Source organism: Cyprinodon tularosa, unplaced genomic scaffold (genome assembly GCF_016077235.1).
Source record: "Cyprinodon tularosa strain WSP-4 unplaced genomic scaffold, ASM1607723v1 ctg144, whole genome shotgun sequence".
In the NCBI taxonomy this organism is placed as follows: domain Eukaryota; kingdom Metazoa; phylum Chordata; class Actinopteri; order Cyprinodontiformes; family Cyprinodontidae; genus Cyprinodon; species Cyprinodon tularosa.
This window is the reverse complement of record NW_024038265.1, coordinates 635,682-651,877: the sequence shown is the minus strand read 5'-3', so window position 1 is coordinate 651,877 and position 16,196 is coordinate 635,682. Positions and strand designations below refer to the sequence as shown.

Sequence of the window (16,196 nt, the reverse complement as noted above, 5' to 3'; positions counted from 1 at the left end):
TATATATATATATATATATATATATATATATATATATATATATATATATATATATATATATATATATATATATATATATATACTTTATATTTATGAGAAAAAAACACCAGCACCAAGTATCTCAACTGCAAAGAGGAAGGCACATATAATAAGGTCTACTTAACGTTGGTATCTCTCAATAAAATCTAGTATAACCAATTACTTAAAGACGTCTTTTGTATAATTTGATTAGACGTCAGGTTTTAACATGAAAACAAGCTGAATCATGGAAGCCAAGGAGCGCAGCAGACTAGAGAATTTTAAAAGCAGGGTTTGCTTTGAAAACCTCACAACAAAGCTTAGAAAATGTCTGAGCAATGCTCCGTTAATAAATTACAGGCATAGACTGTCAAGGTGGAAGAAGACAGCAATAAGAAAAACATCAGACATTTGTAGCAAGAAAAAAAGGTTCTATTTCCACAGAGGAAACAAGCAGAAGCTTTTGCTTGATTTGTCCTGAAACTGCATGTTAACCAGCTGGAAGCTGGAGCAGAGGTTCAACCTAATAATTGGACTTAGCATTAGCCATTTTGCTAAGAACTTATTTTAGTCACTAGAAATGCAAAACTGAGGAAATATTAAAGGTTTTATTGGCGGATTGACTCCGGGAAGAGTTCATGTAGGATTTTTTATTTTGAAGCATTTCATAATTACACCGTATTAATAAGAAAAGAACGAAAATAAAGTACTTCTTGTAAGGTAGTGAAGGAGGTCTATCAAGATTTGGTGTCACGTACAGACAGGAAAATCTGCCAAAAAGTCAATTTAATCTGTTAACATCTCACCCAGCAGAAGTTAAATAAAGAGTTCAGTCCATAGTTACCCACTGAAACAGACACTGATACATCAGCAGACCTGTCTTTTTCGTGTGACCAATATTGGCGTTTAATTTGACCGCTACATGCACGTGTTTGCTGATTTATTAGTTTTTTCAGCAACATGCCTTGAGATAATGTAAAGAACATTTTCATATATATTTTTTATTAAAACTTTTGTTTTGTTCAAGTGAAAGAAGAATGGTTATGGATCAACCTTTGCTGCAGTGTTTTCTAGTTGTTTAAATATTCAGCTAATAATAATTTTACAATCCATTCATGCAGTACTTCTAATAAATTTTTAAAACATGCTGCAGAGCGTCTCTGTTGGAAATAAAGAGCTGTGGTGAATCCGTCTTACGTTGGTTTCTTTGCTGCTGGCTGAGCTGATTTAGGTGGACGTCCTCTCCTCTTCTGCGGTGTGGTCTCTGCTGACTCTGAGCTGTTGGCCAACAGGAGCAGGATGTTAAACTGCATGTGAAGATGAATAAAAACTCTCTGGATGCAGACTGGAGTCTTACCCTTGGGACCGCCGCGGTGCCCTGGCTTGCCTTCCTCCTCTAGGTTTCACCTCCATGTTTTCACTGCTCTTGTCATCTTCATCATCCTCATCCTCCAGCCGCTCCTCTTCTTCCTCCTCCTCCTCCTCGTTCTCTTCCTCCTCCTCCTCTGGCGGAGGCGCAGCCTTTTTTCGTCCCCTCCTTCCCTTTGCAGGGGTCTCCTGGTTGGCAGCGGCGGACTTTGGGGGTCGGCCCCTGCGTCCTTTCTTCGGCGGGCTGTTCTGTTCGTCTTCTGGCCGGTTGTCCTCATCCCATTGGTCCTCAGACTCTGCTGCAGCAGTGGTGTTGGCAGATGCCCTCTTGCGTCCACGCTTGGGTTTGCTCTCCTGGTCGTCGCTGGACGCCACGCCTCGTTTGCGGCCGCGGGGTTTTTCTATTTCCTATGAGATTTGAACAGGATGAAAAAGAAAGAAAAAAAGAGATTGCTCAGGATTTAAAATTTGCAATTTTTTTTTTTAGCTTAATCTGCCAATTATATTCTCAAAAATTTGGTGTTTTTATCTTAGCAGTACTGGGTTGCCATGACAATAGTCCAAAAATGAGAAAAAAGGCACTGATCTCTTCAGTATCGCAGGATTGTATAAAAGTGAAAGAAGCCATTTAGACATTTCTCTGCTTCATTCAGGTGAGAGTGAGAGTAGCAGATAACAGGAAGGTTAAGATGAAGTAAATAAATTTGCCATTTCTAATTAGCTTTAGCCTGTCTAACATTTTGAACTTAGACATTTTTGCAGCTTTTGGAAAATCTCAGAGATAAAGAAAGGATCTAAACCTTGAGAAAGCTGTATAAAGTTAGTAATGATGACATAAGGAACGGCCTGCAAAGTTCTTCTTCGCTGCATTTCTAATAAAACTGAGGTTTGTCTGTGATGTCATGTGAATAAACATTTTCTTTCACCGTTTGACTTTTTTATGATTCATGTTACTTATAAAGCATCCTATTTGTAAATTCCCCCTTCAGATTTGATCTTTTTTAACATGTATGAAGTATTAGAAATAAAAATAGAACAAAATATTTCATTGATGGTTGAAATCATAAATTCCTGATATCATCCTTTTTCTTTCTTTCCAGTTGGGTTCTAGTCTGCCACCGGCCAGTTTGTATTTGCTCATCTCGTCTTGCCTTTGATCCAGCTGGTGTTTACATAGCAGCTTCAAAAAGCTAAAATAGGGATTTACTGCTGAGATCTCTAGATGGGATCCCAGCAACGTGCCTTTCTACCGAACTACTGTGTAACTTTAGATAAGTGTTTATCCCTGTTGTCCTCCCATCAGACACCCTGAAAGTCTCTCTTTTCGTTTTCCAATTTAAAACATGAAGCTTTACCAAATATTTACATTTTAATTACTTAGACCTAAATACCTTTTATATTTGCATGGAGATTTCATTTTTGTTTAGGCTGCTTTTTATTTCTTTCAGCAAAAATAATAAAAATTCCTACTAACAAGATTCTTTATAATTACTTTCAAATTAAAACTTTTCTGACTGAAAATGTTTAGAAATTTCCAACAGTTTCAAACATTTCTGAGGACCTTACCTTGTCAACACTGTCTGATCTCTTCAGGCTGAAGTCCTCGTTCTCACTGTGATCCATTTCTGTGCTGTCGTGCCTGGGGGGGAAAAAAGCAACTAAAAATGAAAAAAATCTCAAAGAAGGATGGTTGACTTTCCAAAACAAGAAAGGCTTGCACTAAAAAAACAATTTTTTATTTGCTTTACCTGGTTTTGCTGCGCTGCGGTGAGCCGGGATTGGACGAGGAGTCGTTGTTGCTGGTCGTTTCCATACGAGAGGCTTTGCTCTGCAGCTGTTTACCCGCCGATGAGAGCGGCTTGTTCACTGCCCCCAAAACGTTCGCCGACTTAGGCTTAAAATGGAAGGAAGAAACAAAAAAAGGTTTTAGAGAAATTAGAGAAAAAACCGGAGGGCAACAGCAGGCTAATGGCTGGGCAAACCTACTTTTCCTGGTGTGAAGAAAGCTTTCATCTCTGGAGGAAGGTAGTTTTTCGTGTTGCTAAAGTTCTGAAACAGGATGATATACATGTTATTATGAGAGTCTGAACGTGAATAACTTCAACTTGTGCTTATCTCTACAACTCTGTTACAAAAATCCTCTGATCTTCATCAGATGAGATTTGTTTAACTGTTATTTCCTCAAATAAATCATGATTGACCACAACACTGTAGCCGACTTCTGTTTTAACATGAGAAGAGCGGTAAAAACAGCAGAGAGGATCATCGGGGCTCCTCTTTCCTCCATTAAGGACATTTCATTCCAGCGCTGCATGTCCCGAGCCCGTAAGACCCTCAGCGACCCCTCACACCCCCAACTGTTCTCCCTGATGCCCTCGAGGAAGAGGCTTCGCACCATTCAATTCAGGATCAGCAGGTTCTGCAGCAGCTTTTCCCCCACTGTCCGTTCAACAACTGATTGTTGTACGGTTTAACTCTAAACTGGACTCTGCATCACACAACATAATTTTGCACCACCAACATGGCTGAACTTTTTATAATCCTTCTAAAATAAGTCACAACCCAATGTTATAATGCATTTATTTTGTACTGCTTAAATCTTTCCATATTATTGCCCCTTTGCACCATTATTTTTTTAACTGGTTTTCCTTTTCATCTACGCTGTTTACATACTGATCATTGCTATACTTTATAAATGGAAATCTTCATTTCACAGTTGTAGGCTGCTTAGTTCACTGGTGTAAGTTTTATGCAACGTAATTATGTTTTGTACACACTCTGTGTATACAAGATAACAATGTTTGTCCAAGTCTAAGTTTAACAGCGATACAAGTCTATTTGACTTAATGTATCTGGAGGAAACCATAAATAGACATTCAAAATTAAAGCAGGATAATACCTACTTATTTTAAGTTTGGCATATAAACAGGGTTTCTTGATTCAAAAAGCCTTTGATAAAAAAAAAAACAAAAAAAAAAAAAAAAAAACAGTAAAATTAATAAACAAACAAGAAACCCTGAAATTGTAAAACTTTTTTTCAAAAACTATTAGTATTCAACTTAAAAAGACTAAAACTTAGAAACAGTTTTGTGGCACAAAGCATGTGATGTTTTAATTAAACAAATAAACTTAGATAAACTTTATTGTCATTTTGTAAACACAGAGTGTACACAAAATGAAATTTCGTTACATAAAGCTTTTTGACAGTGAATGAGTATAAACTTAGCAGTGGAATGAACATTTCCATTTATAAAGTGAAGCAGTGATTAAAAAGTAAAAGTGTAGGAGAGATATGGTGCAAAAGGCATTGATGTGGAAGGTTCGGAGCTGTGCAAAAATAAATAAACAGATATGGTGCAAAATGAAGTAGAAACAAATTGATTGAAATAGTGTGAAATAATATAAAAAGCCCCTGTTATTAAATGACAAATTATATTTGCTGTAACTACATTTTTTCATTCTAAGAGCATTTTAATATGCTGTTGATAATTTAATACAAAGCCCTCGGCTTCATCGAGTACTGATGGCATTTTGGTGTTATTCTTCCGAACACATGGGTCCAGGGGCCACAGTGTTTACATCCTGGAGTCACTGACCTTGTCTGGTTTGGTGAAGAAGCGTGAAGGCAGCACAGGGTCTTTGGGAGACTCCAGGCTGTAGGTGGTGCTCTTTGACATGATAATGTTCATGGCTACGTCACACACTGTGTAAAGTTTCTAAAACAACAAAGCAGACATTTGGTTTTACAAATTAGCCCATAAAGCAAATAACTCAACAATATCTGAAAATATTTGATGAGAAAAACTAATTTCACCTCATTAGTTTTAGGATCAGTCTGGGCCTGGGCATCCTTTGTTTGCTTGATGTTTTCCACCATTTTTCGGATGAATGCGTGGCTGTTGTTCTCATTCTTGGCCATAATAATTTCAAGGACAAACCACAAAGCTCTGAAGAAGAAAGCAAACAAGACATAAATACACAGACACTGTGGTCTAAGGTAATCTTTTCTACATATCATTTTGAGACAACCGATGATGCTATACTGATGTAATAGATTAGTTACACTAAATGCATCCTTCTGGCAGAGAGTACACATAATTTAGAGCTTTGAAGTTTTATGGTCAACAAATTAATTCTTTAAAGTTAGAATTAGAATCAAGCTGATAGAGCAAAATGCCCTGATATCAACAAAGCAGAGCCTTGACCAGTAGTTCAATGTTTACAGATTTATGGTTGGAGCATCACTATAGATGCTTATTTAACATCCAGAAAACCAGAGTTAGCAGTGATAAAAATGCATGGATTTCAGAGCTTCAAGCTAGCAATTTATGATACAGCTTTTAGAGGAACCAACCTTTTCTATCCCCTAAGCAGCAGATGTGGCAAGAAGCAGCATTTTCAATAAAGCACGTTTAGATTGATATAAAGAACCTCAGCAATTACGCAAGAAAAAAAAAAAACTACTCACTTCCCAAGTTTTAACATCAAAACCATCTAGTTTATGATTTGTTATTATCATTATTTGTTTATTTTTGTCAGTGACAAGTGTTTTTGATCCTTCCCTTAAAACTAGTAGCTTTGGCATCTCAGCTACTAAAATATACACCAGGTATGAGCATCAAAACAGTTGTCATCCCTCCATCCATCCATCCATCCATCCATCCACCCATTCATCCAAATGGTTGAATATACTGATAGATTGAGATTGCACTGAACTGGAAATGGAACAACCCATCAAATATTATATGCATGTAGTTTTGCACACAACTATATTGCAATGACTGGGATTTCGTAGCTTGTAGCTGTACTTGTATTAAATATGGAAACCTGGAGGCTTTAGGAGGACCTCCTATAGACCCTCCTCATTGTGTGGTACCATCATACACCAGGGTCAAAGTTAAGTCTTGTTTGTCACAGTTCTTGTTTTGCTTTATAACTATTATTTTACTGAGCGTCGCTAAAGTTGTCTAGAATATGTTAAATAAATTGTACAATGACTATTAGTTTTTTTTACAAATCCAACTTACTCTTTGATTTCTTTCAGCTGCTCGATGTCCTGGACTTTGACATAATCTGGGTCGTGAGCCAGAAGGTGGATGGTGTAGGGCACCACGTACTCCGGTAGAAGAGACAACAACTTGTCTGTTTAAATACAAAGTCAAGATTAAACCAACTTAGCCCATAACAAACTGATCGTTTTTATTTTCAGTAATGTAGACATTTATTAAAATGCTAGATTTTAAACATTAAAAGATCACTGTAGAGTACAATCATCAAATAACAAAGATCTGCTGTAAATGAGAGCGTGTCGTTTCTGTACCGCTGATGGCCGCGTGCTGTTTCAGATACTCTCGCCTTATGTTGACATTTTTCACCAGGCACTGACGCGCATGAGCTCTCCTCTCCTTGACGGGGTCCTTGGCACACAGGGCGAACACTGCCATGTATTCCAGGGGCAGGCGGAGGCGGCAGAGGCCTCGATGAAGCTTCTGGGCGAAACACTGCCGCACCTGGTAGCACTCATCCTGGACAGGACAGGTCAGGACAAAGAGAAAACAGAGGAAGAGGAATCAGGTGAGAATATGAAGCAGGAACAAATAAAAAGGCTGATGAGAAATGGATCTGAGCGAGGGAAACAAATTAAAACATATAATTCATGATTATCCTATAGAGCTTAAAATCTCCCAAATTCTCCTTATTTATTCATTGTTTGAAATTGAAAGGCCTCTACAGAGGTCATGCTTCACATGGAGCCTTAAAAAAATACATAAAATTGTAATGATGGATGGATTGTTGCGGAGACAGATGATGATATTATCCTTTTAATTCAATAAAATACTGAATAAACAACAGGAACATCAACGGTTTTCCATTCCCTACTAATCAGACCTGGAAATCAAAATTAAATTACAGAATTTTCCACTCATATCCAACCAGGCACTTTCATTACTCAAAAAACATGTTTTCCAAATTTTCGACCATAAAAATCTTTATATTTTATAATGATCAGGAAGGCTCTTACATTGATAACGAGAGCGCACAGCTGATACTGCTCCAGGGTGATAATTTCATGATAGCAGGGCTCCTGTGCCAGTTTAAGCAGAGCGCACGCTGCTGCCAGCCGCAGCCTCGACATGTCTGGTTTACTAGGGAACATTAAAAGAGATGTCAGGATACAGGGGTTGTGATAACTTCTTTATTCATACAAAAAAATAAAGTCTAATCAAACGCTGTGTGCAAAACATTGTATTAAGATTCCAACAATTACTGTTAAAAACAGATTAAAATTCCTCTCTCCCTTTAGAGAGCTGAACGGGCCCACCAAAGGGAGGGAACTTACCCCATCCGGCCCTGCTCCGTTAGATCTCCGTCGCTGTGCAGAATAGCTGTCAGCATCCTCAGGGTGGAGTTGCCTGATTTGCTCTGGTTGTTCTTCACCCCCAGCAACCATCTCACCATAAGCTTAATGCCCTGGATCTAAACAGTTTATAAAAGGGTTTAAAGTAGGTCAGAAACATGGCAGGACATCCTTTAACTCTTTAGCAGACCACAAACTGAGGTTCACCACAAACCTTGGCAATCGTCTCTGGGGACACTTCATCATCAGGAACCCAAAGCTTGGTTGTTTTCTTGCCTGGGATCTGAAAATAAAATTCATAAGCTATTCAACTCTGCTTTTGAGAAAGATTAAACATAACAAAAGAGGTCTCATATCTAAATATATACCCTGTCGTTCATGAGCAGATCCTTCACGATGAAGTTGGCGACTAGAGATTTTAGAGGTGCAGCGAACTGTTCTGGGGCAAGCTGGGCCAGATGACCCAGGGTGGTCAAAGGAGTGATCAGCTGCTCCAGGTTAGCAGGATCCAGACTCTTGTGCAGAGGCTGGAAAATGCAAAACAATATTAGATGTATTAATGAAAAATATTTCTGCTGTTGGTATTTACAATCAATCAAGCGAAAGAGTAAAAACAAAGTAGTTCCAGTTTGCTTTGATGAAGTACCAACTGACCTCAAAGATTTGGGCAAAGTGTGTATCCCTATTGCTGAACATTGCATTGATGCAGTGGATGGCGTACTTGGCCTGACGAGGGGGGCCTCTCTTAGCTTTGGCCTGCAGTACCGGCAGCAGAACACTAGGAGGAGCAGCAAAAGAATGTCATTACAAACTGGTATGTATATATATTTTGAATTATAATCTTTGATTTATTTCACTGTAGTAAGCAGTTAAACATGTTATAAAAATAAACTAGTAGGACTGAAAATATGAATGTGATGTTCAAACAAAAAACGTACGACTTGATGTGAGGGAAACTCTCTTCCATTTTATTGCCCGTGTTCTTGAAGATCTGCAGCGCAGCTTCGGCCACTTTTTCATCGTCCATTTTCAGACAACCCAGCAAAGACTCGAATGTCTCTGCAGAGTGGAATGAAACGGGGTGTGTGAAGGACAGCACCTGTACAGGAAACAAAACAAAACGTTTAAGGAAAGTTACAGCAGAAGTATTTCCCTTTTTAAATGAGACGTTTGAGGTTCTACCTTCAGCAGCTCCAGTCCTGCTCTGATGGCCTCTTCAGTAGGAACGCCCTCCTCTTCATCATCCGCTGTCCCATCAATAGATTTGTTCACCTGCTTTATCAAAGCGCTGGATGATGAAGGTAGAGATGAGTTAGACATGAATTAATTCTAGCTAATCGATGTAATGCTGTGTTTTCTTCCCCAGCTCTGTACCTGATAGACTCTGTGTCGATGTGAACAGGAGCAATCCTCTCCAGAAGGAATTTGACCATTTCTAGGAATGGATTACTGGGCTGCTTTGGGCTACCAAGCTTCTTAGTGATGTCTCGCTGATGAAGATAAACAGCCACAATTAAACTGAGAAAACCTAAAACCATCTGTCAGGAATGCAGTTCTAAACATTTTTGGGTTCTATTTTAATTCTAATGAGATATGCCAAACAGGTGCAGTGATTTCACCTGAACGTCAGATACTCACCACACAGACTTCAGCCTGCTTACAGGAGCAGGAGGGGCTGACCAAGGTTTCCAACTGATCCCGTATCCGCTCATCATCCTCCAGGACCTGAGCCAGCTTCTTCACAAAGTCCTGAGCTTTTCCAGGGTCTGGGAGGTTTCCTTTACACACACGCATAAAAACAAAGGCTGTTTTAAAGCAAGACATAGGTCTGAAATAAAAGCAGTAACTAACTAAACATCCTGAAGACACAAATCAAATACATTGTTTCCATTTTTTGACTTTTTTGTCATATTTTTGTTGGATTTTTTTTACAACATACCAATTATGAGGTGGAAGAATAAAAACACATGGTTACCAAAATCACATACAAATAGAAATTCGTCTTTGCTTTCTTAGGACAAGGGGCTGACATTTTTGCTAAATCTTGTTTGGAAACAAGTTTAGCAAGGAGAGCATTAGAGAAAAATATTTCTTAAGACTTAAAGATTGCTAATTGAATCTAATCTAGTTGGATTCAGGAAGGGTCTTTGACTAGACCATTTAATTTAGCAGCAAATATATACACAAGCCTGAAGTCTTTTGTGATACTAGTCCTGTTTTCTTTAGGGCTACAAACTCTTCTTACTCTGACATGAAAGCCAAATTAATTCCATTCAGTTTATTTCTATAGCGCCAATTCACAACACAAGTCATCTCAAGGCACTTTACAGTTTAACCAGATCATAGAGTCAAATTGATTCAAAGTTTTCTATCTAAGGAAAACCAGTTGATTGCATCGACTCATTGACTCAAATACAATCCCTCACACTAAGCATGCTTGTAGCGACAGTGGAGAGGAAAAACTCCTTTTAGCAGCACATTTATTCTGCAGAGATTTTCCTCCCTGAGCAGTGGAAGTTTTAGATAGAATCTGTCTCATTCTCTTTCTATAACTAACAGAGAATGGATTTTTGAGTGATCTGAAAAATAATTAAAGCTTAGGAAAAATGTTTTTGTACTACCTGCTGTGTCTCTTCATTTTAATATCAACTTCTTAAGTCTTCGCTGAACAGCTGACGTTCAATTATACAGAGACTATTAATTAGTTAAGTAGCTCATAAAACAGGGATGGGGTCCATCCAATCCAGCATAATTTACCAATACCAACATATTTTACTGATCTGAATATTCTGATGCAACCCGCGGACATTTCCGATCCATAAGCTGTGCTTGAATATTTTCAGCCAGAATGTCTCCAGTCAGTCAGCTGCTTTGCTAGCTGGCTGCTAACTGCGAAAAGGACAGATAATGATAAAATATATATATATTTTTTTATAATCAAAAAGGAGCTCTGGTATCAGTAAAGTATCACCAGATATCCAAATTCTAAAGATGTAATTTTTACAAATGTGGATCGGTGCATCCCTATCATCAAGCTTACTGGTCGCACTGACTAACCACATCCAGACATGTTCCATATCGATGTGGGGACTTTTACCTTGATTACAATGCAACTTTTATTTGAAAACTACAGAGCCTTCCTTTAATTGTTTTTTAATACTTTGCTTCTTCTATATCCTTCATGCATCACCATGGCAACCCATATTATTTGTTCTCCCAGATGGCCAGTGGGTAGCTTTTGTGACATCACTGCAAACAGCCTAGTGTTGTAACCCAGAAAAGGATGACTTACTTGTGATCACCATGACTTTGGCAAACACAGCCTTACTGGATGCTTCCGACTGCAAACCATGAAAGAACAGGAAGAAAAACACATCTCAGTGACACAGACAGAGAAAGTAGAGCTACAGATAGGATTCTATTGCGCTGATCAGCGGTACCTTAGGTTTTTTAATCAGGTCAAGCAGGTCTTTGACGTGGTTCCTTAACATGTTCTGGCACTTCCACATCTCGTTTAGCGCTCTGTAGGCGACACAGGGAGCCATGTGGAAGTTTAAAAAGAGTTTAAAGCTGTTGCAAACACGTTTTATCTCATCTAATAAATATCTAAACATTTACACTTCCACAGCAGAAGTTTCAAACACTTACTTGACAGCATTTGTGTCTAACGTAGCATAAAGGTAGTAGAGACACTTCATTCTCTCAGTAGTTTCCAGGTTAAAAGGAACCATGTACTGGGCGAAAACCCGCTCCACCAGCAACCTGACAACACAAGAAATCGGCTCTAAGATTTAGACTTTAAAGAAATAAAATGTGTCATTAAAAGGGAAATAAAACTAAAATATATTGATGAAAAATATAATTTGTTGCAAAGAAATCCTAAAAAACGGAACTTTCAGTAAAGAGAAGTTTTTTTTATCGGGAAGAATTTCCACTGCTGCTTAACGTTTGTGACCGCACCCCCCCACACACAACCTTTCAGAGTAAAGACTTTTCCTGTTGGCAGCTGATCAACTCTCCTGCTGCAGCGATGGAAATGATAACGAAACAGACATTGCTCTGTGGTCTCATCATGAAGGGTTAGTCTTTCCCTTTCCTTCCTTAATATAACGACTGGTTTAATAACAGATGGTGCAACTTCAACTGGAGCTAGAGACGTTATTAGAAATTGCTGAACAGCCAATAGAGAGGCATGAGCTCTGTGCCGAGTGTGAGGAGGTGGATCAAGAATAATGCTCCATTTAAAGTAGATAAAGCTACATTTCTGCCTCCTGGCTGTTCAAACGATAATACGTAGAAATAAACAAGCTTACCTAAAATATCTGTTGAACTGCAAACTTTAGGATGTCTACAGGCTACCCTGGTGTATATATATATATATATATATATATATATATATATATATATATATTAGGGCTGGGTTAAAAAATCTATTTAATCGATTTGAATCGATTTCCCTTTCAATAGCCCGATATCGATTCATAAAAACCATAAATCGATCCATTATAATACGTCTTTCCATACATTCATGACTTCTCGCGTCCCGCGAGATCTCGTCACTGCGCGAGAGGAGCGCACCAAAACAATATGGCGGATGCTCTGAAATCACCGCCAAGAAGTTTGAAGGCAGATGTCTGGAAATATTTTGGATTTAAAAAACAAAATGACAGCAGTGAACTGGATAAGAGCAAAACGGTTTGCAAGATTTGGTACGCAGAAGTGAGGTAATATGGAAACACAACTAATCTTCGAAACCATTTAACGAGACACCTCTCAGCACAAACGAAATCTGATTCAGCCCTGAGGCAAGTGCAGCTCGAGAAGGCATTTGATATCAAGTTACCAGCAAACTCCCTGCGTGCCCAGAAAATAACTAAGGCTATCGCTACATACATCTGCAAAGACTTACAACCATACTGCGCGGTTTCCGTGGCCTTATGAAGACACTGGAGCCAGCTACGTTATACCCTCACGCAAACAGTTTAGTGAGGTAATAATCCCAAACATGTGTGCACTATTCAATGTGTTTGTTGCCACTTTATTTACACAGCCTGCTCTGTGGTTTGAGTTGATTTGGTCAGGTCATGTTAAATAAATCATACATGATTAATGTAACTGCGTTGGGTTTAATTCCTAATGTAAATATGTAAATTTTTTAGTAATGCTCCAAGTTTGAGCTAGAAGTTTCTACTATTTGCAGCATTGGTTCTTCTGAGAATGTCTTCCATATCAAGCAAACGAAACAATAATTGTGAATCGAATCGAATCGGGCCCTTGTGAATCGAATCAAATCAATTTGGAAAATCTGAATCGATACCCAGCCCTAATATATATATATATATATATACACATATATAAAAAAAACACGCTCATTTCCTCTCAGCGATGAAATGCAGTTTGCAAAAAAGGTTTGAAGTACAAACAGACTAGAGATTTTAATCTGAATAATTTCTTGTTTTCCACCAAACCCCCAACACTCATTTTTTGGCATCTCAAAAAACAAAACAAAGCAATATAGGTCTGCTTTCTCTCCCTCTGATCTGTGCGTCTGTGTTCTGTGACCTTTAGCATTTTAACCAATGTCATCTGTGGACAGTTTGAGCATCTGATGCCAGGAGTCTGTCCAACAGCTAAATGTTGCATTAGCATTTAAAATGCGTGTTTACAACCCCTGGAAAATGTAAGTCAATCATTATTTCATCTAAAAACAAATCTCCTATGTTATGGCTATAGCGCCTCTCCTGTAACAATAATCCATTAGGGATTTATTTTAACTTTAAACTAACATGCCGTCTAAACCTAAACATTGCACAGAGACTGTGACTGCTGTAGACCAAGAACAATTTAACATTCTGTTCTAACCAACCGTATGATGATTATCAAACTGGGGTTCAGTATTTTCTTTTCAACTTTGAGGATTCCTGCATGTTTTTTTTTTGTCAGAGAATCAAATATGAAAATACTGCTTTTAGGCAGATTTTTAAAGTATCACATCATTTACAATTCATAGCAAATATTTCCACAATAAAGATTTTCAAAGTAGACACTGCAAAAACAGGCCGGCATGGAGGAAAAGTGCAGGAATGGACGCTCGAACACAAAGGAACAGACAGAAATACCTGAGAGGAAAGACAGAAGAACAGTTGGAAAAGCACAAAGCCAAACTGACAGATTGATGGACAGATTGACGAACGATGGACATGGACAGATAGATGAACGGTAGAACAGAGAAGTGGACAGACGAAGGATTGGATGGACAAAAGGAAAGATAAAAAAAAGATGGCTGGAGCTTTCATAAAAACATTTTTTTTTCTCATATCCTATTTATCAGCCTATTTATCCAGCTCAGAACTCCCGCCCACACACAAAAATCCATTATTTGCCATATGAGGAAGGAGCTCCTCACTTTTCACATCAACACACTGAAATGAAGGCACCTGTCATCAATGCTGTTCTGGTAGTAGATATGAAGCAGTTTGTCTTTAATCCAGGATATCTGCTTGGAGGCTTCCCGCCCACCCTCTCCTTGTAGGGAATATTTTCTGTAGATAGACGCTAGACCCATCATGGCTTCCTTACGAACGCGCCACTGAAGAAAGCAGAACAAAAATAAGGAAAAGTGTGTATTTTCCTAGCAAATTACGAAAATATGACAGTTTTTTAAGATGAGCAAAGCGATCACTGTAAGCTATTTTATATATTTTTAAACTTACTCTCTTGTCCAAAGTTCTCTCCTTCACTATATTTAATAATGAATCGTTGACAAGGGACAAGTCTTTCTTAGCAGCAGTTACTATAGAGACAATGACGTCATGGCGGATGGCTTCCTCGGGGTCATGTGATCTGACCCTCAAATATTCTGGAGAACAATAAGTGAAAAAGATCAAAACAGCAAATATTTAGCAATCTAATTCTTTCTACCATTTTTAAATTACCCCCCCCCCCCCTTTTTTTTTTATATATTTTAAAAGTTGCTGAAATGGCGCTACCTCTAAGCAGGTATAAAATAAGTAATAATAATTAACTCTTAAAATCCCGCTTTTATTTAAGATCTAACTTTCTGAACAGGTGTAAAAGTCACCAGGTATACCTGTGAGGTCTTTGGCCAAGTCAGGGTGATTCATGAGACAATGGCTGGCAAACTTCACACACTCCAGCCTGATAGGCACATGGATGTCATTAAACCTTTAGGAGAAAAACTGATTCCTGTTAAAATCTCCCCCATGTAGAGTTTGATTAGACAACAAAAGACAAACAGTTCAGAAAAGTGCACATTAAAAATAATAAGACTGAACATGCGTTTTTACATTCTGTTTATTCACGCTGTTAAGCTGGACCAAAAGGGCAGGTAGAATTGGGTCAACCTCATTCCCCTGAATGGGAACCTTTATTATGGCTGGAGTTAGAATAAACTGAACATTATTAGTAAGAAACCAGCTCCAGAGACAGTTGGCTCCACAGATTGTTCTACATTCTAGAAAATGAAGATGAATATAAAAGTAAACTTAAGACACAAGAGTAGAATACTCTCACTAAGCCCCTCCAAACTCAATGTTTTTTTTTTTTTGTGTGTAAACATCTGACGTCCAGACTTTGACCCGGACATTTTTAGACATAATTATGCTTTAATATAAACCACTGTAGCTTTAGTTTTGTCTTCAATCCTGAAAGGAGGAGATATTCTTCCCTAGTCTCAGCTTTTCTAACCTGACTCCGCCAGATGGATTTGCTCCGCATATCCATCTGGAAACCTTCGGTTGAAGTAATTTTGGGAAGGGGTGAAAATACTGGTTAGCTGATTGGCCTATGTTGGTGATAAGACGGGCCAAATAAACCAATCAGATCAACGAAGCATATGACGTACTAACAGCCAGGCTACTCTTGCCGAAACCAGTCGGGAGAAGAGCAAAAACATATTTTCCTCTGAAAAAAGCCTCCAGAGCAGTGTTTTGCTCTTCTTTCAGTGAAGAAATACTGTAATTCCGATAAAACTTGCTCGATAGCCACGCTAACGCTAGTTTCATCGGCTGAAGCCGCCATGTTCTGTAGACTGAACTGTCGTGCTTCTCGTTGCCTCACACCTCAACCCGCCTCAAAGCCAACGCTGATTGGACGTTCGTTTGGTGAACGGCTCCAAATTTTCTTCAACGGAGAGTCTCCAGACTGATTAGCGAGTGAAATCCTGAAAGCTCGCGAGATCAGGATGGTCTCACGAGGCTACAGCTTTTCTGCCGGGGTGGACAAATTTATTGGAGGATTGCCAATCTGTTCATTAAATCACCATCTTCCTTATACCTGTTGAATAAAGCATGATTCTTTCACCACTGTGTTATGTCCAAGATGATGTGCATTGCCAATAGCCTACTGTAGTTGTTTGCCTGATTTAAACTGCAACACATCTTTTATCTACGATAGCCTGGTGAGTTCATGATTTTTAATTAGTTAAATCCTG

At 38.6% G+C, this 16,196-nt stretch overlaps 1 protein-coding gene across 1 annotated transcript in view; it reads right to left on the bottom strand.

The window, feature by feature from the left end:
- Positions 1-16,196, bottom strand: part of pds5b (PDS5 cohesin associated factor B) — a 41,543-nt gene that overhangs the window by 1,460 nt on the left and 23,887 nt on the right. Inside the window, exons 10-33 of the mRNA XM_038278771.1 lie at positions 14,835-14,929; positions 14,458-14,603; positions 14,182-14,333; positions 11,393-11,506; positions 11,185-11,266; positions 11,037-11,085; positions 9,383-9,522; positions 9,119-9,234; positions 8,927-9,032; positions 8,683-8,843; positions 8,399-8,522; positions 8,113-8,271; positions 7,959-8,027; positions 7,727-7,863; positions 7,409-7,532; positions 6,707-6,911; positions 6,414-6,528; positions 5,201-5,333; positions 4,983-5,102; positions 3,373-3,435; positions 3,135-3,280; positions 2,953-3,025; positions 1,376-1,794; positions 1,216-1,296 (exon numbers count right to left, since the gene is read on the bottom strand). Coding sequence (XP_038134699.1) covers positions 1,216-1,296; positions 1,376-1,794; positions 2,953-3,025; positions 3,135-3,280; positions 3,373-3,435; positions 4,983-5,102; positions 5,201-5,333; positions 6,414-6,528; positions 6,707-6,911; positions 7,409-7,532; positions 7,727-7,863; positions 7,959-8,027; positions 8,113-8,271; positions 8,399-8,522; positions 8,683-8,843; positions 8,927-9,032; positions 9,119-9,234; positions 9,383-9,522; positions 11,037-11,085; positions 11,185-11,266; positions 11,393-11,506; positions 14,182-14,333; positions 14,458-14,603; positions 14,835-14,929 — 3,129 coding nt within the window. The remainder of the gene's footprint in view (positions 1-1,215; positions 1,297-1,375; positions 1,795-2,952; positions 3,026-3,134; positions 3,281-3,372; positions 3,436-4,982; positions 5,103-5,200; positions 5,334-6,413; positions 6,529-6,706; positions 6,912-7,408; positions 7,533-7,726; positions 7,864-7,958; positions 8,028-8,112; positions 8,272-8,398; positions 8,523-8,682; positions 8,844-8,926; positions 9,033-9,118; positions 9,235-9,382; positions 9,523-11,036; positions 11,086-11,184; positions 11,267-11,392; positions 11,507-14,181; positions 14,334-14,457; positions 14,604-14,834; positions 14,930-16,196) is intronic.